We start from the raw sequence: 25,531 nt of genomic DNA, 5'->3' as shown, positions 1-25,531 counted from the left end.
AAAATTTAGAAAAAATGTAATAACTGGAATATCTCAATAAAATATGATAATTATTTCATTTTAATTTGAGTATATAATTTTTTAGAATTTGAATTGGCTATTTTACATTCATTGATTTAAGAAAATACCTTTACAATTAATTATCTGCATTTTGAAACAGATTTCATCCTGTTGCCTTTCAGTTTTGCATAGTTTCTGAGAATAGCAAGTCTTTATTTTTATATCTGCCAGATAATCTCATCAATTTTAAGACATTTAAAACTTAAGTTTCTTAATTTAAAATTTTAAAGTTTCCTAGTTTAATTTTGACAAAATTAGATAGAAGTCAGATGTTATGTTTTTCATAGTTAACCTTTCTCTTAACATTATTGGAAGAAAAACATGAATAAGTATGTAAATAAATATAATCAAACTCTATCATCAAAATTAGTGGAATAAAAGTAACACATATAGTCAAATCCATATAACAGCCTAAAACAAAAATATAGGTTTGCAATATACATGACAAGAGTTATTGGAATTTGTTTTAATCTTGAAAAATATATGTTCTATTTATGTATATACTGATATAACCGTTATCAGAGCTTATTTCAATTAATTGAAGTAAGATCACTTCAAAAAGAACTCTAAAGTGGTTAGGTAAGTGTAAATTTGAAGAAAAGACAGTAAGATGTTTTCTAATTTTTTCTGATTATTAAATGTAATGCCTACACACTATAAGAAATTCGGGAAATACAGAAAAAATACGAAAGAAGAAAAATTAATCACAAGCTATCATTTAAATATTTTGCTATAGTTTCTTCTGATTTTTCCCTAACTTTTTTAAGTGAAAACAAATATAAAAATGTTTTTATAAAATATAAAAATGTTAAAATAACATATCAAACACCTACTAACCAAAATGAACAAATATTAACTATTTTCATATTTGAGTTAGATTTTTTTTAAAGAAATGATACACTGTAGCTCAAGTAGAAGTCATCTATGTTCCCCCTCCTAGTCCTATTTCAATCCCAGGACAATTACTACTTTGAATTTGGTATGCATCTATTCCATGTATCCCTATTTTTACTTTATGTATATATGTATGTATTAATAAATACATAGCAGTTGTTCAAATTTATGTAAATCATTTGTGCTACATGAATTTTTTATAATTGCATTTTCAATCAATATTTTTTTACAAGATCTATCTATCTTCATATATAAAAATATGTTTAAGTCATTTTTATTTCTGTATGCTATACCAATATGTTTTGTTGTAATTTGGTTATCTAGTACTTCTGCTGTTGTTTATTTATATTATAACCAAATCTTTTAAATTATTAATTATTCTGCAATTAAATATTTCTGCAAAAAGATTTTCTATGTTTCAGATCATTTCAGTAGGATAGTTGCCTAAAAGCAGATATGAATGTTTTCAAGACATGCGATACATATTTGAAAATGTTTTCCTAAAAGATAACACTAATTTGTATTTTTTAAAGCAGTTTATATGAGTGCCAGTCTCACAGCACCTTTACCAGCATTGAACACACCAAGCCATCCTTGACTTAATTTATTCATTTTTAATGTAAAAGATTGACTTTGGGAAAAAATTAAGCAGCATGAAAACAAGCAATTTATGTATTAGGTTGGGTGTAAGCCACTTAGTTTTGTTCTAAGATCTACTTTAATATTATCCATTGATCATGAAATGCCATTGCATCATCTTTATGTTGTGGCTTTTGTTTCGTTTTGTTTTTTCAGAAAAGTTATGTATTGATGTGCTAAATATGTTTTGTTTCTGCTATTATTAGGAAGCTACTGAATTTTCCTCTGTGGTACATTTTATTTTTAACATCCAGTAATAAAAATATTGACTTATTTTTTAGAAAACCATCATATGCTTTACTTTCTTTATTGGGCATTTGTGACCAACATTCTTCATTTACTTCAAAATATCAATTTTAAGCTGTAACATGATAACATCTTTGGAGCCAGAAAACCAGAGAAACAATCCTAGCTGCAGTTATACAAACTTCATCAAATCATTCTCATTTTTCCTAGGATATAATTATCAGAATCTTCATCTATAAAGCAGGACTATTATTACCTTATTATGGTATTAAATAAATCAAAATGAAAGCTTTTGAAATAAAGTAAAAATATAGGTTAGCATTAATTATCCTTTCCAAGTAGTTATAGATGCCTAGGGTCCATATTAGAACCCAGTGTTAGAGATATTTTAGAGGCATAATTGTTCAGCTTTATCTGTCTCTTTGTCTGATGCAGTCAAGGGAGCAAGTTATACAGTGCATCAAAAACTACCCAGATCATCAGAGATCATGCAATGTTATGTTCCCACAGCCTGCTCATATACCAAGACTTATACTAGCCAGGGTTATAACCTGAATTTTGTTGTTTCCTAGAACCATTTCATGTTATCTTAAATTCCCAACTTCTGCTCTCTCATTATAACTTTTTATTCTTCTAGTTCTCTCAATCCCTCACGCCTTACTGACCTCATGGAAACCTGAAATCTCTTATTTCCTCTGTTTTTTTTTCCTAGATTGTCAGTCTCCATTAGCCAAAAAAAAAAAAAGTTAAAATTATTATCATTAATAGAAGTCTTTTGATTGCCCTTGACTTCCTCCTTAATTCCCCTCAGACAGCTTCAGTATGTACCATAGTCCCCAAGCATATACAAAATTCTTACCCTTTCCTGCTCAGCAGATCACCTTGCTCTCTGCTTCATCAAGAATACTTGATGCATTTAACATGCTGTCTCTCAACTTCCAGCCACCCATCCGCACAGTGTCCATCTACATCCACACCTTCCTTTCCATCCTCCCTTGAGTTTCAGTGAATATGAGGTGTCTCACTTCTATTTAAGCCCAGCCCCTCTTGTTCTATTAGTCTCATCTTTTTCATTACTTTTTGGAATTTACTCCATTAATTTTATAGCATTTTATCTGTCTTAATCTGTCCCTCTTTGCTAATATCTTTCTATCAGCTTTTTTTTCTATTGACTCCCTCATTTTCTTCCTAGCCCCCTGACTTCTCTCTTCTTTTCTCTTCCAGACTTTACAAAGAATATTCTATCTGTATTGTCCTTGTATGGCTGCCCTTATTTCTAAGGCATGTATGCCCCCCTCCTTTATAGTCCCATAATAGCATGTATTTGCTCTTTATATGTTTGCTTCAGAAATAAACCATGGATTCTTGAGGGCAGAGACCATGTTATACATTATGACTCCAGTACAGTACCTGGAAATTAGAAGATGTTTCATAAGTACTTACTAAATGAATGGATAACTAAGCTATAAAAGTTCTGTCTATTCATTCTTGTCATTTTTTAAAATATGGTGTCACTGTGTGACAAGGACAGTAATGCTCTCCAAATAGTCCATGAAGTCCTCTTATATTTCTTAGTCTTCTTTGAACTTAGGTCGAGAACCAGTAGTTCTAGACAATAAGATATAAGCAGAAGTGATATATATCACTCCAGCCTGAGATCTTTAAGAGCAGAAACTAGTTTTCCACAGTGCCTTCTCTGCTTTGGCTCATCAGGAAGCCTTGAGATGGTGGTAACATAAGACTGTGGGTCAGACACTCACTTTCAACATGTAGTGGGGATGGGAAGTAAGTATATTGTGTTAAGCTATTGAGATTTTAGGATTAATTGGTTCCACAGCATAATCTGGTCCATCCTGAAAAATGCTCATTGTTCCAAGTTTATGCATTAATCACCACTTATTATATACCTATAAGGTTGTGTTACACTTACCCAGTATGCAACTCTAAGCTTAGGAAAAACTTAACCACATGACTGACATTTTCCAACTGGCTTGCCAGTTGCTAGCCAGCCCTCTGCCTCAAAGCCTCTGCACATCAGTGTGATTCCTACACTTGATTTATGTTTTCCATCTTTGCCCAGCTTAACATGCAGGCAGAGTGGTTCACTGCCTATTCCCTATAATCAAAGTGATAGTGAGGATATTTTCCTAAGCAGAGAAATCCCCAACAGTTATTCACACATGCCTCTGATTCCACAGCAGATTGTCATGCTCTACCTTCAGATTTTGATCCTTGTTATAAAAGAAACTTTTCCCAGGAATAATCTCACATTCCATTGCAATTGCAGGCAAAAGATATCAGAAACTATCCCCTATCAGAGTTGTCCTGGAAATCTCTGAAGCCCTCCTAATATGTCAAAGATGTATATATAACTGCTATTGATGCATGTTTACTAATATTCTAATTGTAACATTGGTATAATTCCATTTCTTTTCACTAGTATTATATAAAATACATTGTCTTTCCTAATTAGATCTCAAGTTTTATTGACCTATGGTTGTATCTTACTTCAGTGATGATTCTTTCAGTTGGAAGAGACAAAAATATATATATATGACTTCAGATGAGGCTTAATTTCAAGCTAATATCATGTCATCTAATATCAGGATCTATCTTTTAACTCAAACACACTTTCTCAGTTTCTTCATGTCTGAAGCTCCCAGGGCTATACCCTCTCAGTTTTTGATGCAGCAAGGAAGTGAGAGAGCCTCTTCCAAGATTTCCTATTAAAAGAATTATTTGCTCTGAATGGATCGAACCAATTCCTGTGGCCAGGTGAATACAAAGCACTAATTAGCTTTGGCCTTGGTCATTCCCCTGGAGTAGTAAAAAGGAATCATATTCAAGGGAAACAGGTGGCCCAAGGGTTGGGAAGAGAATAATTTCTGGAGAGAAGTTGAGAAAGGTCATCACAAATCAAGAAATGATGCTGACAGCAATAGCAACCTCTGTCCTTTTATATAGTCTGCCTCCCAGGAGGTAGAATTTAGAGACAGCTTCTAGTTAGGAAATTAAAGTATTTCCTTATACACTATGTGTAACACCTTGATTATATTCTCTCTCTCCTTTCTCTGAACTTCTCTACATTACTCTTTTCTCCCATACACTCCCTTGTGCTTTATTTATTTATATGATTTTGTGTCCCCAATTAGATCATTAGCTACTTCAAGACAGGAACTGGATTTGAATAACTGTGGATCCTACATTGTGCCTTTTATGTAGTAGGCATCCCCACTATTCAACAAATAATTATTTGTTGAGAAAATGAAGAGATAAGAAATGAATGAGTCTTATTCATACTATTATCACATGGTAACATAATGCTTGTGTTGAGGGTTGAGGGGAGGCAGGTAAAGTGCTAACACACACATATGATAAAAACCTACTGTGTGTCAAGTACCATGGCAAACAATGTGGATATGATGTATAGTGATTAAAAAACAAACATTGTGCTGCTCTTCAAAAGCTTATCCTATAATGAAGAAATCTGACACCTATTGAATAGACTGTAATCAGTATTACAAAGGAGTATTGCAGGATATTAAGAGAGAGTAATACATTTTAATTTTTATTATTGTTATTCTGATTGGTTCCAGATCAATTTTAGATTGGCTACCTCAAGGACAACGAGTTTTGCTGAAAGTCTGCTAAACTTGGAATTCCTCAGATTAACAGATTCCCAAATAGAAGTTCCAGAACCAAGAAATTACACTTTATATTGTGATGATAAGAAAAGATTAATTTGGTTTTCTTCTCCTCTCTCCTTTATCTCTACCTCTCTCCCAGCCTGAAGTTCTAGATCAAATACAAAATTTAAGAGAGTTGTGGATGGATAATAATGCATTGCAAGTGCTACCTGGGGTATGTAAGTTTTTATTATGCCATGTCGTCTAGCATCTATGTTATATGTTAATTATATTTGATGATAATTTTAAATCTCAGTATTTGTATTTCAAAGTAACACATTTGTTAGGAGCATTGTCACCAAGTGTTTTTCACTAATTTGTTTCTGACTATTTCATCTACCTTTTGTGTGTGTTAGAAGTATGTAAAATGTATAAAAGGTTTCTTTTTTTGTTCTCTTAGGAGTATATTTATTATCTCTTTTCACATTTACTGTATTTTTAAAGCTGAAAATTTTATATTTTTATATTTTGAAAAAAGAAATGCTATAGATAATATCAAGTATTAGTTTTGCAAAATCAATCTTAATTTTTATAGGTAACTAGGTAATGGTTTCTGCTCATATTGTTAGATCTCTTCCACAAGATAAAAATCTCTCAGGTCATTTTTATTAACACCCATTTGAATTTTTGAAAATGGCAGGGATCAGAAAGTGTTAAAAACTGAAAGTTGAACTGAAATCAAAATTTTTTCTCAACTAATGGTCAGTTCAATATCTCCTTAGTAGTAGGTTTACCAATCATCTCAGTTAGTGTGACTATTTCTGCTTTTTCCATCCAGTGAAAGAATGGCTTCCCATTAAACACTGCCTCTTGACACTTATAACACATGACTCAGATAAGCATATGTATACACACACACACAGCAGCTCCCCTTGAGCCTCAACAAGGTGCCCAGTGGTGAGAGCCAACTCCAAACTCTTTGCTTTAGGCTAAATAGCCAGGACAACTGGATTTGTAATAATTCTTCAGCCACTGAGATTTAGATGTGTATTCCCAAAGCCAATTTTATTCCTCTTTTGAATTGATATTAAAATTTCTTAAAATGATTGCAAAAGCAACAAGAACAAACTGCTTATTCTCTTTTGAATGAGCACGAGGCCACATAAAACAGAAAACCTGGCAAAAGATTAGGGAAAGAATACTTTCTCTTCTTTTCAAAAGAATATATTTCTATTATCATCACAGACACAAAACAGAAAAGAATGCATATCTTCTATTTGTTGATTTATTCAAAAACCATTTACAAATACCTCTGTAAGAACCAGAAACCATGCTAATGTCAGGGTTACAAAGATAATATATTCAATGACCTTGAATATATTTGTTTGAGGAGCTCATACATAACAAGAGAAAAAGATCTGGATTTCACCACACATAATAGAGCCTGATTTGTGCCATATTCAAGGTATGTACAAATCCTGGGGCAACACAGGTAAGACCTTCATCAATTCCCTGTGCGAGATTTAGGAATCAGAATGTATGTCTAGTTGGAAAAGTTTATAGCTGCTTCTTCAATTTATTTATTTATTCCAAAACACATCTAGCACTTACCACGGGCTAGGGACTATCTAGATGTTTTACAAATATTGACTCATTGAATCCTCATAACAACTATGAAATTGAGTTTTTACCATCCCCATGTTTTAGATGAAGGAACCAAAACAGAAAGGATAAGTAACTAAGTAACTGATTCAAGGTCACATAGCCAGTAAATGGTGGAACTATAATTCAAACCATCTCCTGTTGTTCTCTAAAATGCTCCAAAATGCTGTCGCTATAGAGTAAGTACAAAGTACAAATGAGAATTAGGTTCATCTCACTTTTTACAGTCATTACATTCCTAAAATTCAATCTTGCAAATCAACTCAGACCTCAAATTCTTTAATAATATTATTTAAATGAAAAGATAGCATGAAATCTGTAAAACAGATAATGCCGCTTAATTTGTCTGTTTCAGTGGTAGATTTTTGCCATATAATACCAAATTTAAGCAGATTTCTTACTTTACGTAGCTTTCTGAATGTCAGTGCTGGCAAATAGTTGTTATGCAGTCACCTAGAAAAACATGACTTTGAAAGGCTAATCTTAAATGTGGTCTTCAGCCCATCATGTATCTAAGTTTCACAGAATGATTACTCTTAAATATTTAGTGTCATAAGACACAGAGAATAAAGCAGGTTCATTTTATTACTAGTTCATGTATCACAATATATTAAGTTAATATACTTTTTAAATACTTTTGGAAGCCTGCCTATCATTTTTTCACTCTATTTTTCATAAGTCAGACAAGCAAATAGATAATGATCAAAACTTAGTCTTGTACATAGTTCTGTCTTATGACCATCACTCTAAGATCAACAACCAAAATCTGACTAAACAATATATTGAATCCATATTTATTCTTAAAAAATTCCAATGTTTTATTTTTCTCGTGATGACTTCTACTCTTCATTTGCTCTCCACTGTTCATTTATAGACTCCTCTATGTCCAGAGGGATGATGAAACAATATTCAATATCCTCAAGGACTCCGAAAGATTGAGACTCAAAGGCCTTTATTATTCTGGGCTACTATTGCCTTTTTAAGGTTTTTTAAGTGAGAGTTTAGAAAGATCAAAAAATGAACACCAAAGAGTCACTTTCCTTCCAAAAAAAAAGATATTTAGAAACTTCACACCAGAATATTGAGTTGTACTGGAGAGAGCAATGAAGAAATCTTCAAAGAAGGAAGAAATTTCCTCATGATAAAGGAACAAAAAAAGGAAACACACACACACAAACACACACACACACATACACACACACACACACATACACATAAACACATATATCACTTTTTTTTTCTTGTTCACCAGAAAAGAAAAAGAACTAAGGTAACATAATAGTTCCTTGAGGTAGAAAGCTATAGGTAAAGTGACAGTACTTTTCCAAGTGACATATTTCTAGGCATGCAAAGAAACTCAGCAATCTGTCCTGACTCACCCAAAGTACTAGTTCCTAGCCTAGCAACTAATCACCTACTGCAAGACCGTGTTCACACTCTCTGTCCATGTGGGGAACTGAGGGAGCCGGGCTAAAGATAGGTGCTGGGTTACTTCGGGAGTTAGAGGGCAGGAACTGCCAATATCATCAATAAGCTTTGTAATGTATAATCCAATAAAAGTGAGTTTGATTTTTAGCTCCACCCCAAATTAATGGGGTAACCTTGGAATGTTATTTGTAGTAGATACTGTCATGCATCATTCTCCAGGAATGAAGAATTTACTCTATTTCTCCAACTTTTGGGAATGCTGCTTACGGCTCTGCACCCTGGTCAGGAATTGCCTCTGTTGAAGAGAACCTCCTCGCCCAGGGTCACACCACTATTCTGAAAGACCTGATCCAAAGAGCAATCGGTGCAGGGGTATAAAGGCCTGGCCCCTTCACCTCCACTCAGGACGACTGCAGGGCAATGTCAACTTTACCGTTCCTTGAAGGGTCAGCTGAGGATTTCCTCAAGACTTGATCACAGCCCAACTTCTCCATCAGCCCAATCTTACTATCTTACTTACCTCTTTCTTTCCAATAGTAGTGATCCTAAGAACACTCATTAACATCACTTTGTCTCTGCTTCCCAGGGAACCCAATGTGTGACATTACTTAATCTCTAAGCTTTAATGTGTTAAAGTGCAGATTATGATTTAGTAGGTCTGGAGTGGATCTGAGTTTTGAAATTTCTGACAAATTCCCAAGTGGTGTCAGAGCTGCAAAACATATTTTGAGTAGCAAGAATATAAAATATTACATCAAATAATATATATAAAGTACTCAGCACAGTGCAAAGTACTGTGCTTGTGTAATAAATTTATTTATTATTGGTTTAGTTATACTTTGTCAAATAAGTAGAAATAATATAGTAAAGTGTACACAGGTAGACACAGGCAAACAGATAAACCACTGAGCACTGATATGTGGGGGACATTTATTTGTAAAACAAGCCCTTAAAGAAAAGAAAAATTAAGACTTTCATCTTGTTCTAGGTCCTGTAGTCCATGTCTCAGCCAAGCAATTGTTCACTCCTTGTCCAAGGTGTGACTTGATTCTTCTCCTGTCCTCAGCAATCAGTTATCAATTCAGTCATTCCACTTCTAAATTTTTCTTGAACCTATCCCCTCTTTATTCTCACTTCCACTATATTAATTCAGGTCCCTCTCATCTTTTCGGCTAAACTGCTTCCAGATCTTTTTACAGGGTCTCTCTGACCCCCATCATGCTTCTATTCATACTTCTATTCATACTTCCCTGAAGTTATTATTTCAAAGCACAAATCTGATCATGTCATTCTCCATCTTAAAAGCCTTGAACAGCTTTCCTTGCCTATTAGGTAGGGTTAATATCTCCCTACCTAATGTGTAAGGCCTTTTAACAGCTGCCTTCTTATAATCCTGGCTCCATTATTACATATATTTTGTTACTTTGAATTTCCCACTCTTCCTCCAATATGCCACGCTTTTTCATACTTCTCTGTTAATGTATGTGCTGTTTCTCTTCCAGGTACAGTTTCTCCTTTTCTTGACAAACAGTGTCTTCCAGGCAATTTATAGCCCTGTGCTCCTATGGCATTTTCTACATACTTTTTTTGCACATATTATAAGGCATTATAATTATTTGGCAGTTTCCTTCACTACTATGAGCTCCTTAAGGAGAAAAACTTTGTATTGTGACAAGCCTCTCCCCATACTTAGCTGACTTATTCATGATTGTTTTCCCATATATAACACAAGCCCTGATACATAGTAAATCCTCAAAAAGAACTGTTGAATGAACAAAATATTGAATCTGCTTAGTAGAGTTCAAATCACAATTTAAAGCCTTTCTTATGCATTTGAAATTGTAAGAATTAACATGTCAACATATGTTGTTTGGGTGACCATTTATTTATTTGTTTGTTTGATTCAGTGGCAACTTTGAGATTATTGCTGTGTTTTTGTTTAACTGCTGTATTGAGATATAATTAACATACCATAAAATTTACCCATGTAAAGTATATTCATTTAAAGTATACGATTCAATGGTTTTTAGACTATTCACATAGTTGTAAAGTCATTACCACAATCTAATTTTAGAACATTTCTTCTACGAGAAACCCTGAAGCCATTAGCAATAACTTCCATGGCCCTTTCCTCTCAGCCTCTCAAGACCCTAATCTATTCTCTATTTCTATAGATTTGCCTATTCTGGACATGTCATATCAATGGAATCATAAAATAGATAGTTTCTTATGACTGGCATCTTTCACTGCATATGTCTTCAAGGTTAATACATTTTGTAGCATGTATCAGTACTTTATTCCTTTTTATTGATAAATGATATTCCAGCATATGAATATACCACATTTTATTTATCCATTCATCAATCGATGGATATTTATTTGGGTTGTACTTTTTTGGCTATTGTGAATAATACTGCTTTGAACATATGTTTTATATAGACATATGTTTCATTCTTGAGTATATACCTAGAGATTGCTGAGTCATGTGGAAATTCTAGTTTAACATTTTGAAGAACTGATAAACAATTTTCCAAAGTGGCTGCACAAGTTTAAATTTCTACTAGCAATGTATGAGAGTTACAGTTTCTCTACATTCTTGCCAACGCTTATTAATATTGTAGTTGCTTTTAAAATTATTTTTATAGTGTTGCGGTTTTTACAGCTTTAAAATGTATTTCAAAAGTTTCTCCACTAACCCTGAGTTTATGCAATGTTATCAAGTCTATAGGGAAGCTAAAGATGTTGGTATATCTGGATATGTCAAAAAACAGAATAGAAACAGTTGACTTGGACATTTCTGGATGTGAAGCCCTCGAGGACCTCTTACTGTCATCCAATATGTTGCAACAGTTGCCTGACTCTATAGGTGAGAATATATTTTGTAATGAATGTTTATGTCAAATATACCACTTTCTTACTTGGCAGTATCGTTTGTCTATAGAGGTAGGGAATATACTGGTAGCCTGGTATCAATAAATTAGCAAGTTTATTTTTTAAGATGATAAAATAATATTTTACCAATATCTTGAAATGATAACTCTAGTAGTCAAATTCAAGAAGTTTCTCCTATTAAAATGATCTAAGTAAACTGATACATTTAAATTTTTTTCAGATCTTCAAAGTTGTAAAATGTTATAAGGAGTATACACCTTAGAGTTAATCTGATAATCATGCATATCTCTTTTTATTACTGTAGAACACAGTAGTTTCTATCTACATAGTATTGATATATCCTATTTTTAATAGTTATAATACTATAATAATCTAGGAAAACCATAAAGATATATAATAGATGTAAAATATCTTCATAGTTCTCTTATTTTAAAAAGGCACATTGTCTTTTAAATGCTGTTAAAATTCATGAGGACAGATAATTTGTAATTTATATTAAACATTCAATGAATCTTGTTTAAATTTTTATATGAGTAAAGTTATGACAAAATCTAATTTAAATAATGAGTAAATCTTTTTGTATAGATATTTTGCTATTATTATTTATGAGAGTACTCAGCAAGTAGAGTAATTACCAAATAACATAGTTTTTAACACTTTGAATTAGATGTGTTATATGTTCTGGAACTTATTGAATGCTTCTGAAAATTAAGTCACAACCTAGGTAGCCTGATTGATGTGAAGCTTGATGACAAGGCAGTTGCCAAAATTTTTCTTCAATATTCTATTGCTTTCATTTTCAGGCTAGTAGAGAATACTAGTTTTAACAAAACAGCTTAGCTTTTCTTTCTAGATTTGATGACTTTTTGATTTATATAATCACATATTTTATAATAGTGTTTATCATAAGACTAATCTGCCAGCTTTAGTAAACATTTCCACATTTCAGGCTCTTTCTTTGAAAATTCTGATTTATCGAGTTTGTATTAGGCCCTCTCATCTGTATTTTTATTAAACATTCTAGGTAACTTATGATCACGTAAGTTTAGGAAATATTATTTTATTTTATTCAATGGAAGGTAAAGAAATATAATGATTAAAAAGAGCATCCTCTGGTCAAGATGACCATCTGGTTAAGGTACCCACCTTACACTCCTACTCAGCCACTACTTCATACCGCTATAAAGACATGAGAATAGAAAAGTGACATATAGTTCATTACTACCTCCTTGGTGCTAAGAACTATACCTGGTATATGATAAGTGCTCCTTAAGTATTTAGTAAATAATTTAGCTGTGCCTAGGAAGAATGAACATCTACCTGAACCTGAGATAGAATGAAAGAAAACACAGCAGTGACCTCCGGCCTGATAGACTCCAGACAAACAGCAGTGACAGCCTTAGATTTCCTTTCTGCATTCAAACAAACAAACAAGACCTGAAGCATAACAAAGGAACTCAAATTTATAGGGGACTGAGAAAGGGACTCCTTTTCTGTAATGAAAAGAGACTGAAAAAACCTACAACTGATATGGAGTCAGGGCAGGAGGTAAGAACATATACAGATTCTTTCTAAGAATTGTAGCAAGTCACAAGCTGGTTTGAACTGTATTTGTAATATGCACATGTGATGAGAACACCATGTTACTGATAAAAGACCTGGTTCTGAACTCCAGAAATGTGAGAGTCAAGTGGAGGTAACCATAAAACTGCCAGACAGGCAAGGGTGAGCACAGGTAATGAGAAAATATTCACCTTCACAAGTGAGCATGCAAACAAGTTTTTTTAATAGCTAATGTTGTTATGACAGGCAAAAATTCAAACAAGTAGAAAAATTTATCCCAATGGAAACTGATGTTATCAAGCAATATAAAAAAAGATTTTAAGTATATGTAAGTCCTCAATTAGATAAAAGGAAGAATAACATTTGTAAAAATAATAAGAATTTATAAAACAAAACTAGGAGCTTTGACTAATAAGAGATGGTAATTTAAAAAAACAATTTAAAATCCTGGAAATAATAATGTCACATAATAAAATATATAATTGTTTGTTAAAAATACCTTTCTTTAAGAAATTATGAAATTAGCCTGCTGGTCTGAGAAAGTGGTGTGTATAGGTGATAGAAAATCAGATTAGAAAGTTGGCTGGCATAAAACAGACTATAACAGATAAGTATTATTATATATTTAACACCTCTATTTAGAATCTGAATGGTTTTCAAATAATAATAATAAAAAAACTCTGTTATAGTAGCTTACTTTTCAAGCTATCTCTGAACCCTATTGACTTTTCAGGGAAAATTGTCTTTATGCATTTGCAGAGTTGCCAGAATCCTGATTTTAAGTAGAATAGCTGACTTTCCTCTGAAACTTCTCTTCTTGGTCAAAAAAATATTGGGAATGGGGCACTAGGAACTCTGTTCTAACGCCCTAAATAATTAATTGTTCTGATTAGATGTGAAATATTGTCTTGAGTTCCTTATTTGAGCATAGATTATCTTTTGGACTACCAACATTTAAAAAGAATAAAACATTAAAAATGTCATAGTATTAATAAAGAGAAATAGCAATTATAATAAAATCTTTACTTCCTTTACACCTATTTTAGTTTGTCTACAGCTGTCAGGTATTGGGATGGAGTGATATACCTAACAACAAGCCGTGTATGTGGAGTTCTTTAGTTTGTTCCTATTCCAGGGGAAATAGGGGGAGGGTCGTTTCCTCTTCTATAGAGAGTTTTAATAATCAGCTTCTTTGGATAGCAGAGAAACTCAATAAAGGAGAGAATAATGTTTTTTACTTCTCCAAATAATTTATCTTATTTATTTAGTGGTTAAGGACACAGGCTATGTAGGCAAGTTACCTGAGTTTAGATTCTGGCTTTTCTACCTTACTAGCTGTGTGACCTTAGAGAAATCCATTTTGGGGAATGAATGAATTAATATGTGTAAAATTGCTTAGAATAGTACCTGACACATAGTAAGTATTCAATCAATGCTAGCTATTATAATATAATAATCTTTATAATCTTAGATTTAATGGTTGCCCATCTACTTGGCTTTCAAAATTCTATTACAAATGTGTAAATTCCATATGAATATTAGGTGTATTTAATAACAAATTACATTAATGTTTAATAGATTTGCCTCTAATTATGTATTTATATAGAAGTAGCTAAGATCATAGTAAAATGCCTCCTTTTTCTTTCTCTCCAGTACTTCCTAGTTGGGAGTGTAGGATGAGGAGGTGGGGAATTGGGGAAGGATGCAAGGAAAGAGAAGGAATAGAATGAAATGCTTTTGATATCGTAGGATAGACAAAGAGAGTCCAAGCAGATATAATATAGAAATGCAATAAAAGAATTATCTGCCAGAGTAAAATAATGAGGAGCAATGATGGTGAGGCCAGTGGCCTAATTCCACTCCAAGGGCAATCAGATTTCTACAGAAGCTCCAGAATCTGTCCAAAGAGTGCCCCTTGGATGAAATATGTAAGTGACAAAGTAGCCACATCACAAATGAGTGAGATTTCTTTTAATTCACAGACTTGGAACTAAGCATGGAGGCCTAACTTGCTTCAACTTTTAAAGCTGTAGTAACTTCTGTCAATTGTCAGAGACGTTACCCCATTCTTCAGAAAAATCCGTTACATCAACCTTTTGGCTTTAGTCCCTAACCTGCCTGAAGATTTTCCCATTACTACTTCAGATCTGGGGACTGTAATTCTCTTAATTTGGGATCTGGCTGGCTTCGTGGTATTTGTTCAGCTGTTTATAACCCAGCCCAAAACTTCTTGTGACCCAGTCAAGTGATGTTGAGACTGTCAACTATCCCCTAGCATCACTGGTGGGCAGGGGCAGTAGTTCGATCAGAGTTACCAAGTCCTACAAAAGTGAGCTTACAATTCACAGTCTCTTGTTTTCTTTTTGCAATTTATAAACAAGCTCAGGAGTTCTTTTATATTTCCAAGGCTGATAATTTAACATACACACTAGAGAAGCTAAAATGACTCAGTCACCCTTTCAACACAGATAAATATGGCAGTGAGTGTTCAAACTTCAGAGATAAATTACCCCAGTGGGGATTGTCCTCTTTTTCAGGTACTGCTGTTTTCAGCAGTGTGTCTTGGGGGCACAAGCTCATATATTAAGTTCCAAATATTGTACGTATTTACTCACAGCAGTCTGACAGTGATAACATTTCTCTCTACTACAGTAGAGATTGTGAGTGCTTCTGAAGAATATGGGACTGAGCATATTGAAATTTAAAGGGCAACGACAGCTCTATTTCAGGTTTTTTTGTGACTTACTTTTTGCCTTTAAGGAATCCTTGAAATAGTTCAGGTGGGTGGGCATGATCTATAACAGTGTTTCTCAAAGCATGTTCATGAAACACTATCTGTACAAGATACTCTGTGGGTACACATATGAATTCCATGATAATTTTGGAGAGTTACATTGCTACATTAGAACATTAAAAGCTCCTAGAAAAACTTTATTAAAAAATGTTTAATTTTTTTTAGTTTGACATTTCCTAAACACATTCGACCATGGAACCTACTACATTCATCAAAACAAGTTTTCTGCAAAACAAATACTTTATAATGTATATGCATATATCCAATGTAAAACAAAATTAGCCAACTATTAGTGCTTTACCTTTGGATTTTGGCTATTTAAGCCATATTGATATCATAGGTTATGCTGTGGCCAGGTAAAGGAAGCTGTTCTTCAATTACTCTGTGGCTAATGTTCATTAAAACCCTGGGAGTAGAGCAATAAGTTAGGGGTATGGAGGGCATAAATCAGACAGTGAAAATAAATAGTTGGAACTTTAATTATTGGCCAGTTCTACTTGGTGTATTAAAATTTTTAAGTTTTTGTGCTTACTGTTGATCCAAGTCAAGGATTTATGAGGTCATATGTTGTAATTTTCCAAGTCTGTGAGTATTATCACTGCGTTCCAATACCTTAGTATCTATTTGTAAGTTATTTGGCTTAATTCAAATTTGTTTTCAATTTGTATCATAACAGAAATATTGGTTACTAGTGCTTAGGAGTTAATTAAATATTAAATCAAAGCTGGCTTGAAAAATTTCATCTGGTTCATAATAGAAAAGAGAAATGTGGTAGGTTACTGTCACTGAGGTTTCTATGGAGCCCTATGTTTTGTATACTTGTCTGCATTGATGTACTTGAACTCCCATTGACATAAGTAAATATTTTGCAACCAGGTCAAAACTAGACTATACACAAATATCAATTTGTAGGTTTATATAAGCCCATAGCATGCAATTAGCATGACAAACATTCATTACAAGTGATTCCTTTATTTCTTTTATATTGTATTTTTCATCAGAAATCTGTTCTTATGTATTAATAAACCTTCTTCTTTATTATAGGACTGTTGAAAAAACTAACTACTCTGAAAGTAGATGACAATCAACTTACAATACTACCCAATACAATTGGAAAGTAAGTGCCAAAGTTTCATACCAGACTCTCTAAAGCCAAAAACAAAAAGATATGGCTTTTTACTTCAACACATTTTCTACTAGAGATACCAATAATCTTGTTTATATGTAACCTTATTTTAAACCGTATTTTATTTAGTCATACATTTGTATATATCTTAATTTAGTTTTACATCTGAACATTGCATTGACACCCAACTATATAATATCATGAGAAATACTTAACTATGACTATCAAGCAAAGTGATTATCCAGACTTTCAATTATACTATTACCCGTAATTTTCCAGACATTATTAATTCAATGTTTTGACTGAGTAGAAGCTCTAAATTCACTTGATTATGTCTTATAAAATCAGATTAATTTTTATAAGTCCCTTCAGTATGTATATGTTACCATTACACTATTAGTAATATTTGTATTTATGGAAGTTTAATGTATTTTTAAAAGCTAAAGAGAATAGGTATCTGTTTTAGCTTACATTTTTAAAAGCTTCAAGATGAAAAGCCATGATCGCCTTTTAAGCATAAAATATATTCTATTTATTTGAGATCAATCTATTTCTAATTTTATATTGCCTTTAACAGTTGATTCTCAATTCTTTAAGAAATATATATTATCAGTATTTCACTGAAATGCTTTTGTTTACAATGTATGTGAAGTAAGAAATCTTCTCACTAAGCTGTCTTCTTTCTAAAATTATATAAGGCCATTTTATAGGAATTTTGCTCTACATCTCAGTGTAAAGAATTATATAAATCCATAATTTAACAAATTTAGGTATACTAAATGGGGGGCCTGACTTTAAAAAAAAAAAAGACTTATCGAGTATAATTGACATAAAATGAACTGCATATACTTAAAGTTTACAATTCATTGTTTTGATAAAGATATAAAGCCATGAAACCATCACCACAATCAAGATGGTGACAATGTCGTTCAGTCCCAAAGTTTTTTTCATGCCCTTTCCTTGCCCTCTCTCTCACTCCAAGTTGGCAAGTAACCATTGATATGGAAAACTTCACTTTCCAAGAATGGAACAATTTGGCTATATTCAAATTCCAATGTTCAGACTTTGGAGAGTACTAAAAGACTAAATCAATATGATGTATGTTTTGTTCTATGATTACTTCCATTTTCTCCAATATAAAGTAGAGATAAATTTACTTTCTTTAAGGGTACATAAAAGTGATTGTCTTTAACACTCTGATGGTTTTTTAAAAAACTCTTCCTACCTAATTTTATTTTTAGGCACTAATCTTTCTTCTTCAGATCAATACTGCATTCAACTTTATTTATCCCTACTAAGGTTATAACTGGTATTTTGCCACTTATTTTCACTTTTTTTTATACAAACCTATATAAACTAATTACCTCTGTGAAGACAATTAAAGAGGTTTGATAATCTAAAAATAGACAAAGTTACTTTTTCAGTATGAAATGAATTGTTAGATTATTTACATATAGTTGTCTTTTCACTTTAATTTTTAGAAACTGATCATTCTTTACCCTTAAAAGTATTAAAAAGATTTATTAAAGATAAAGGGGCCTAATCAATTTAAATGTTGATTATGAGTTTAGAGAGATAAAGGTTAACAATCTTACAATAAAACCTACATTTTTAAAGTTCTTTTTTAGTGCCATTATCATTGTTTGATTACTGTTTCAGAGAAAACAAAAGGGAAATGTTAAAAGCATGGGTTAATTAAAAAAGCAAAACTTTTTATAAAGCAGTAGAAAGTATATGAGAAACCTCTGTACCATCTGCTCGATTTTTCTGTGAACCTGAAACAGCTCTAAAAAATAAAGTCTACTTAAAAAAGAAGACGTGCGACAGGCAAACTGTGGTTATTTAGACTTGGATATTTGGCAGATATATTGTCAAAAATGAACAAAGCGAGATTGACAGTTCAAGGAAAACAACTGATAGTATTTCCTGGCAACAATAAAATTTGAGCTATTAAGCAAATTTAGAATTTTGGAAAATTTGTATCTGCCACTGTGAGTTTGATAGCTTCCCAATAGTTAAAGGCTTTTCTGATAAGACTAGTGTGATATAAATGAATGTGATTTGTTGATACTATATTACAAAATGTGTCAACATTTGGAAAATCTATATAACTCAATGAAGCAAAATTTTCCAAATGACCAATGCATGAATTACAAAATCAGACATGAAGAAAAGACCCATTTAAGTGCTAAATAGACCAGTTGATTTTAATGTATTGGTATAAAGAGTAAGAATATTTCATTGATATAGTTTCAGATTGCACATTGTAATTATCTCCTAAGAAATTGCCACTTTCTGAGTTTGGGTGTATTAGCAAAAAAAAATCACAATTTTCTAAAAAGGCTTTTAAATTCTCCCTTTTTCAACTACATATCTGTGTGAGACTAGATTTTTTTTTAATATATAATTCAATCAAAGCAATATACCCCGACAGATTGAATACATAGTCAGATATAAAAATCCAGTTACCTTCTATTAAGCCAAACATTGAAGATATTTGAAAAAATAAAAATGATGTCACTCTTGTCACTAAATGTTTTTGTTTTAGAAAATATACTTACTTTGTATAAAAATGTTACTTACATTAACATGTCATTGGATTTTTACTATTATTTAAAAACAAATAATATTTTTTAAATTATTGTTTTGATTTATTATATGGAAGATACCAATAGATATAAACCATGTAAACAAAAGTTCTTTAGGGTTGTCAGTGGTTTTTAAGAACATAATGGGGTTTTAAGACCAATAAGTTTGAAGGTTTCTGTTTTATATCACACCATAGTTTGGACAGTAAAATTAGAACAACCATTGTCTAACTTATGTTCTCACTTAAAGACACCACATGCATACAAATGTTTTGTATTTGCACATATGGCAAAAAATAGACTAAATTTCTAAAATGTTATGGTATGCCTTAATAAGTAATCTGTATGAAGTAAAAATAATTATAACAACGATTATTATTGTTGTTGTTATATATGTAATGGCTTTTTTTTTCTTAAGTAAGACAGAATTGATCAATCTAAGGTTTAGTTCAAGGCGAGAGTTGAAATTTGATCATCATCTGTTAAATGAAACCCCAGATTATATGTAAAAAGTATTTTGTAAATAGTGGTATACAGTAGTCTGTATTGTATTATGAAATGCTCTTCCTAGAACTCTGAGCACCAAAATCCTAGAAATATTAAGACCAGCTGCAGTGACCAAAAAGATTCTCATTCTACACATTGACTGTTTCAATATGTTAGACTTGCCTTTGGTAATTTTTAATAATTTGACTATTAAAAAATTGCTGGAAGAATTTATTTTTCAACATTTTTTACAGTTGAAATAGAGTTAGTGACTTTTGTGCCAAACGACTTGTAAAATTATTTTTGTTGTTGATACAATTTGTGCCTAGAATAAATAGGGAGACTGCTTTAATTTTTTATACTCAGTACTTTTTAAATTTTGTATTATGTACTGTTATTCTAATCAAAAAAATAAAAATAAAACACACACACAAACAGTTCATTAGATAAAACCCAAATTACTCTGCACTAATATTCAAGTTTTTCCATAGTCTAGTGTCAATGAGTAGTTCTCAACACGTGGTCCCCCCGATCAGCAGCATCAGCTTCAACAGGGAACTTGTTAGAAGTGCAAATTCTGAGACAACCCCAGATCTATTGAATCAGAAACTCTGCATATTGGGTTAGCAATCTGAATGTTAACAATCCCTTCAGAAGATTCAGATACACACTAAAGTTTGAGAACCATCTAGATTCAGTTTACTTTTATAGTTATCAGCTAAGTATCTTTTCAAATCCTATTCCATTGTGCCGGCATCCGAATTACCTGAGATGCTGGTTTAAAATGAAGCTGCCATAAAAAAGTTAACCACAGTGGTTGGTTGCTTTGACTCTGGAGCCAGACTTTCTGGGCTTAGGACCTGGCTTTTTGATGTGCTTCTAGATAATAATGTCCATAAAATGTAAACCATAATAATAATGCCTATCTCAGGAGAATGTTGTGAGGATTAAACAGGTTAATAAATAGAAAGTGCTCGCGCATCAAGTGAACTTTTTTTTTAAGTAAAAATTATTGAATTAGTTAATTTGAATTTCTGGGATTTGAATTCAAGAAATACATTTAGTTGTTTTTATGATTTTAATCCTTCTCCCTTCTGTTTGCTTAGACCATTATAGCTTCCTCCTCTAAATTAAAGGCTCAAGTACACCTACAAACTAGACCAGTATTTCCTAAATTATATTCCATGAAACAGTTGTTACTTGAGATTTTAATAGATATGACATAAAAGTAGGTTTCATGGACAAATAAATTTTGGGAACTCTGTACACAAGGCAGAAAACACTCTAACTTGAGATGTTTTTCCATTTCTTGTATCAGTCTCTTATTTATCTTTGTATCATCATTTAACTTTTATTTTGCCATGTCATTTCAACTAGAATATAGGTTCCTAAAGGATAGGTTTTATGTCTAGAATATGTTGAATCTCGTTCATTGTCCCTAGGCAGTATGGCACGTGAACGTTTGCAAGCCTTGGAACTAGACTGGTGTCAATCCTGGCTTTTCCATTCACTAACTAATTGACTTTGGACATGTCACTTCACATTTGTAAAATAGAAATAATGCTACATCTGAGAGGTTATGAGACTTAGTGTTAGATAGCCTTCAATAAATTAAAACAATCATTGATAGTAATAAGCAAAAAGACACTTATTGATTGTTGCATATGTTCATCTGTGTGAGTAGTAGCACTATAACACGAACGAAACATTCAGTTCTTAAAAAGAAAAATGTTTTATACTTATTTGCAAATTTGATTATAATATATTATCTTAGTCCGCTCAGGCTGCCATAACAAAATGTTGGTTAAGAAATCATCTCATAATGTAACTTGAAGCATGTAGAATCTTTTTATAAAGGTCTTTTGCAATGAGTGAAACTATTTTCTCATAGCTTACAGATATGTCCACTAAGTAATTACTTTTATACAGTATTTTGCATTTGAGTGATAGATTTATCCTATAATAAAAAGGATCACGAATTTCTTTTTCAATAAAGTTAACTTCCCAAAGAGTCCAAAGAAAGGCAAAGTTTAATAATTACTTTGGAAATAAGAAAAAAATTGGATCAAATGAAAAGTATGTTGTCTTTACGATGATGATAACTCTGGTCAAAATCAGTCAATATAGAGATTTCACAAGTAAAATCTCTAAATGATTGACTAGTCCCAAGAGATACTATTTCCACCACAATTTGACTGAATTCTGCTTAGACTATAGGTTAGGCACAAAAACTGGGTTGTTTTATTTAGTAAACACTATAGAAAAGAATTAGTCTAAATTTTGCTAATTTATTTCCTTTGTTAAGAAGCAGCCCAAACAACTTACCTAATGTTAATGAGAAAATTAAGGATGTAATAAAAAACTTGATTCCTAGGTTAGTTAAATGAAGTTGATTTAACAATCTCTGAAAATAAGGATGATGGCAACGTTACTTAATATTCACTATGTGCCCATACTTAGAGTTTTACACGTATTAACTACTGTACACGTATCTACTCCTTATAACACATGGTTAAGTCTTGATATCACCCCCTTGTGCCATTGATGAAAGTGAGTTGCATAGTAATTAAGTAACCTGATGAGGATATTGCCACTAGTAATTGCTAGAGTACAGACTCCCATCCGAGGTGGCTTGCTGCAGTTTGGCCACTTAACCCCCTGGCTATACAGATACTTTTAGGCAGTAGCTTGCTTTTTCCAAACAAGTTTTACATCTTGTTTTACATCTAGTTTTACATCCCTTTCAACTAAATCTCTACTAATGCAATTACAATTCTTCACAGTCATTTGAAATTTGTCTAGCTCCCATGTCTTACTAACAAATGCTGGTAATTTTACATTTTGTCTGCTAGAAGGTTTTATTTACACAAAACAACCATTTTAAAGAGAGAATATCACAAGATAACTTTTACAATTTTCAGAAACAGTTGGTTCAAAGTTTGCTTCCTCCCCCCGCTCCCCCAGATACTCTCTACCTTTTAACAAGTCATTTTAATGGAGTGCCATATCTATACCAGGGACTTAGCATACATTTAATTCTCATGAAATTCTGTAGATTAAGCATTAATCACCAATTTTATAAATGAGAAAACAGGGATTAATAGTAAAGTTTACTCAGCTATTAAGTGGCCACAGTAAAATTGGAACACTAGCCTGTCTGAATATTTTTCACTGAATTTCATTACTTCTGTTAAGAGTTAAAAGTGAACTAAGAAAGTAAAGCCCAAAGCCATTTATTTTTATTAGCATTTATTTTAATAGAAGATATAATGATATCTAATGGTTTCTAATGGTCATAAATAATGTTAGAGTGAAATTATAGATAATCTAGGTAATATATTCAGAGTCCCTATTCCCTATTAGCTAGGCAATAGAGAGTTAATGATACAGTAAGATTTTCCCAACCAAGACTAATTCATGAAGACCAAATTAGAGAAAATGTAGAGAATATTTTGAGAATTAAGTTAATACTGTTTAAATTCAAGCAATATTACCTCCAGTAGTGTCACCTGTACTGATATGTGAAGGCAAAGCCTTACTGACCACAACTCTTGTAACATTTATATATCGTGTGTGTGTGTGTGTATGTGTGTGTGTGTGTAAATGTTCTTTTTGAAATATTTGCAAGGGCTTTATTTAAAGCCTTGTAACTCAGCGTGTGGTCTTAGTACCAGCAGCATCCACATCACTTAGGAACTTATTATAAATGCAGGATCTGGGCCTCACCTTAAACCACTGAATCTCAATCTGCATTTTAGCAAGTTCTCTTGGTGATTCATGTGCACACTGAAGTTTGGGAAGTATTTAAAGTACTTTAAAGTACTTTAAATTTCCTTGGCAACTTGTTTTCATTTTTAATGTGAACAATTATAAACTATAGATAAAACTTCAAAAAAACAGTAACTTTCAGTCTATCTTTTTTTGCACAAAGTATAATGAATGTATTTTTTATTTATTGAGATATAATCGACATATAACATTATATTAGTTTCATGTGTACAATAACAGTTCGATATTTGCTCATATTGTAAAATGATTACCACAGTAAATCTAGTTAACATCCATAACCTTACGGTTATAATTTTTTTTCTTGTAATGAGAACTGTTAAGATCTACTCTCTTAGCAGCTTTCAAATATTCAGTACAGTATGATGAACTATAGTTACCGTGCTGTACATTACATCAGCATGACTTAATGATTTTATAACTGGAAGTTTGTACCTTTTGATGTCTTCCAATCCCCACCTCTGACATCCACTAATCTGTTCTCTGTATCTGTTTGCTCAGGTTGATTTGTTTGTTTCTTTAGATTCCACATATAAGTGAAATCATACAGTATTTGTCTTCCTCTGTCTGAGTTTTTTCACTTACATGGTCTAGGCCAGTTCTAATCTGAGTAAATGTGATACAACTATATTCATGTATATCCTGTATTCAAATACCTTAGGTGATTTCTAACAAGATCAATAAAGTAAATTGCAATGTTAGATTATGAATTTGAATCTTTCGAATTTCAGAGATTATTGAATAATATGTGTTTTGCACTCAGTAGCTTTTCTCTGTAACCCAGAGATGTAAAATTTTTTCAGGCTATAAATTATTAATTCAGAATACCAATGGTGCAGTAAAAATGTCTTTTCAATGCAAGAAGTTCTTGCTTTGTGCAGTAGTGGGAGACTTTGAAAACAAATATGCAAGCTGAAACTATGCAGAACAATCTTAATCAATGAGGAAAATTATGATTGTTTTGACAAAAGTCTTTAAAACCTTTTTCAAAACATTAAATACTTTTAGTGTTGGTTTAAAAATGTATGGGGAAATGGAAAAATAATAAAAAACAATATTTATTTAGTATACTGTCATTGTAAACATTAGGAACATCAAGAATTGCAATGTTTTATTTATTTTGTAAAAAAACCTATCAAGATTAGCTTGAACAGTGCTTGCCTTCTTTTCATCATGTTGTCATAATTCGGAGTGAAATTTTTTTGTGTCAGTGAATTGTCATACTCCTTTTTAAAATTGGACCACCTTCCAAATTTTTATCCTTTGTGCTTTCAATGTCATGAAACATCTCTGAGAGTTCCTTTAATGTGAAGTTTATTGCCAGCGTCACTTCCTCTGAGACATCGTTATTTTCATCACAATCACTTTCTTCATTTATGTCAACAAGTTTGTCTTCACTAAATTCTGCTGGCAGCATGTCTACAGTCTCTCAGATAGTGGCAGGCAAATTTCAACAGCCAGGTATTTCTTCTATGTAGAGTTTACCACTTTTTAAAATACTAGGTAAACTGAAGAAAACACATCTGCGGGTTGAAATGAGCCCTGTTGATAGGCTCTGCTACAGAGGCACAGGCTAAGAGGCAAGGTAATACAGGGAGCCATGCTGTCTGCATTTAGGTCCCAGCTTTCCTACTTTGTGTATTCTCGGGCAAGTTACTTAGCTTCTTTAAGCTTCTATTTCCTTATCTGTAAAATGGATTTTAAAAGATTAGTTATTTTTATCTCCAAAATGCTTATTCCT

The 25,531-nt window shown here is 32.3% G+C and overlaps 1 protein-coding gene across 1 annotated transcript in view; it reads left to right on the top strand.

Moving 5' to 3' along the window:
* Positions 1-25,531, top strand: part of LRRC7 (leucine rich repeat containing 7) — a 294,420-nt gene that overhangs the window by 169,016 nt on the left and 99,873 nt on the right. The window contains exons 7-9 of the mRNA XM_011365737.1: positions 5,626-5,700; positions 11,277-11,421; positions 16,849-16,921. Coding sequence (XP_011364039.1) covers positions 5,626-5,700; positions 11,277-11,421; positions 16,849-16,921 — 293 coding nt within the window. The remainder of the gene's footprint in view (positions 1-5,625; positions 5,701-11,276; positions 11,422-16,848; positions 16,922-25,531) is intronic.

This window comes from Pteropus vampyrus, unplaced genomic scaffold, assembly GCF_000151845.1.
Source record: "Pteropus vampyrus isolate Shadow unplaced genomic scaffold, Pvam_2.0 Scaffold115, whole genome shotgun sequence".
In the NCBI taxonomy this organism is placed as follows: domain Eukaryota; kingdom Metazoa; phylum Chordata; class Mammalia; order Chiroptera; family Pteropodidae; genus Pteropus; species Pteropus vampyrus.
Note: the sequence above shows the minus strand (reverse complement) of the source record. Positions and strands in the feature narration are given on the sequence as shown.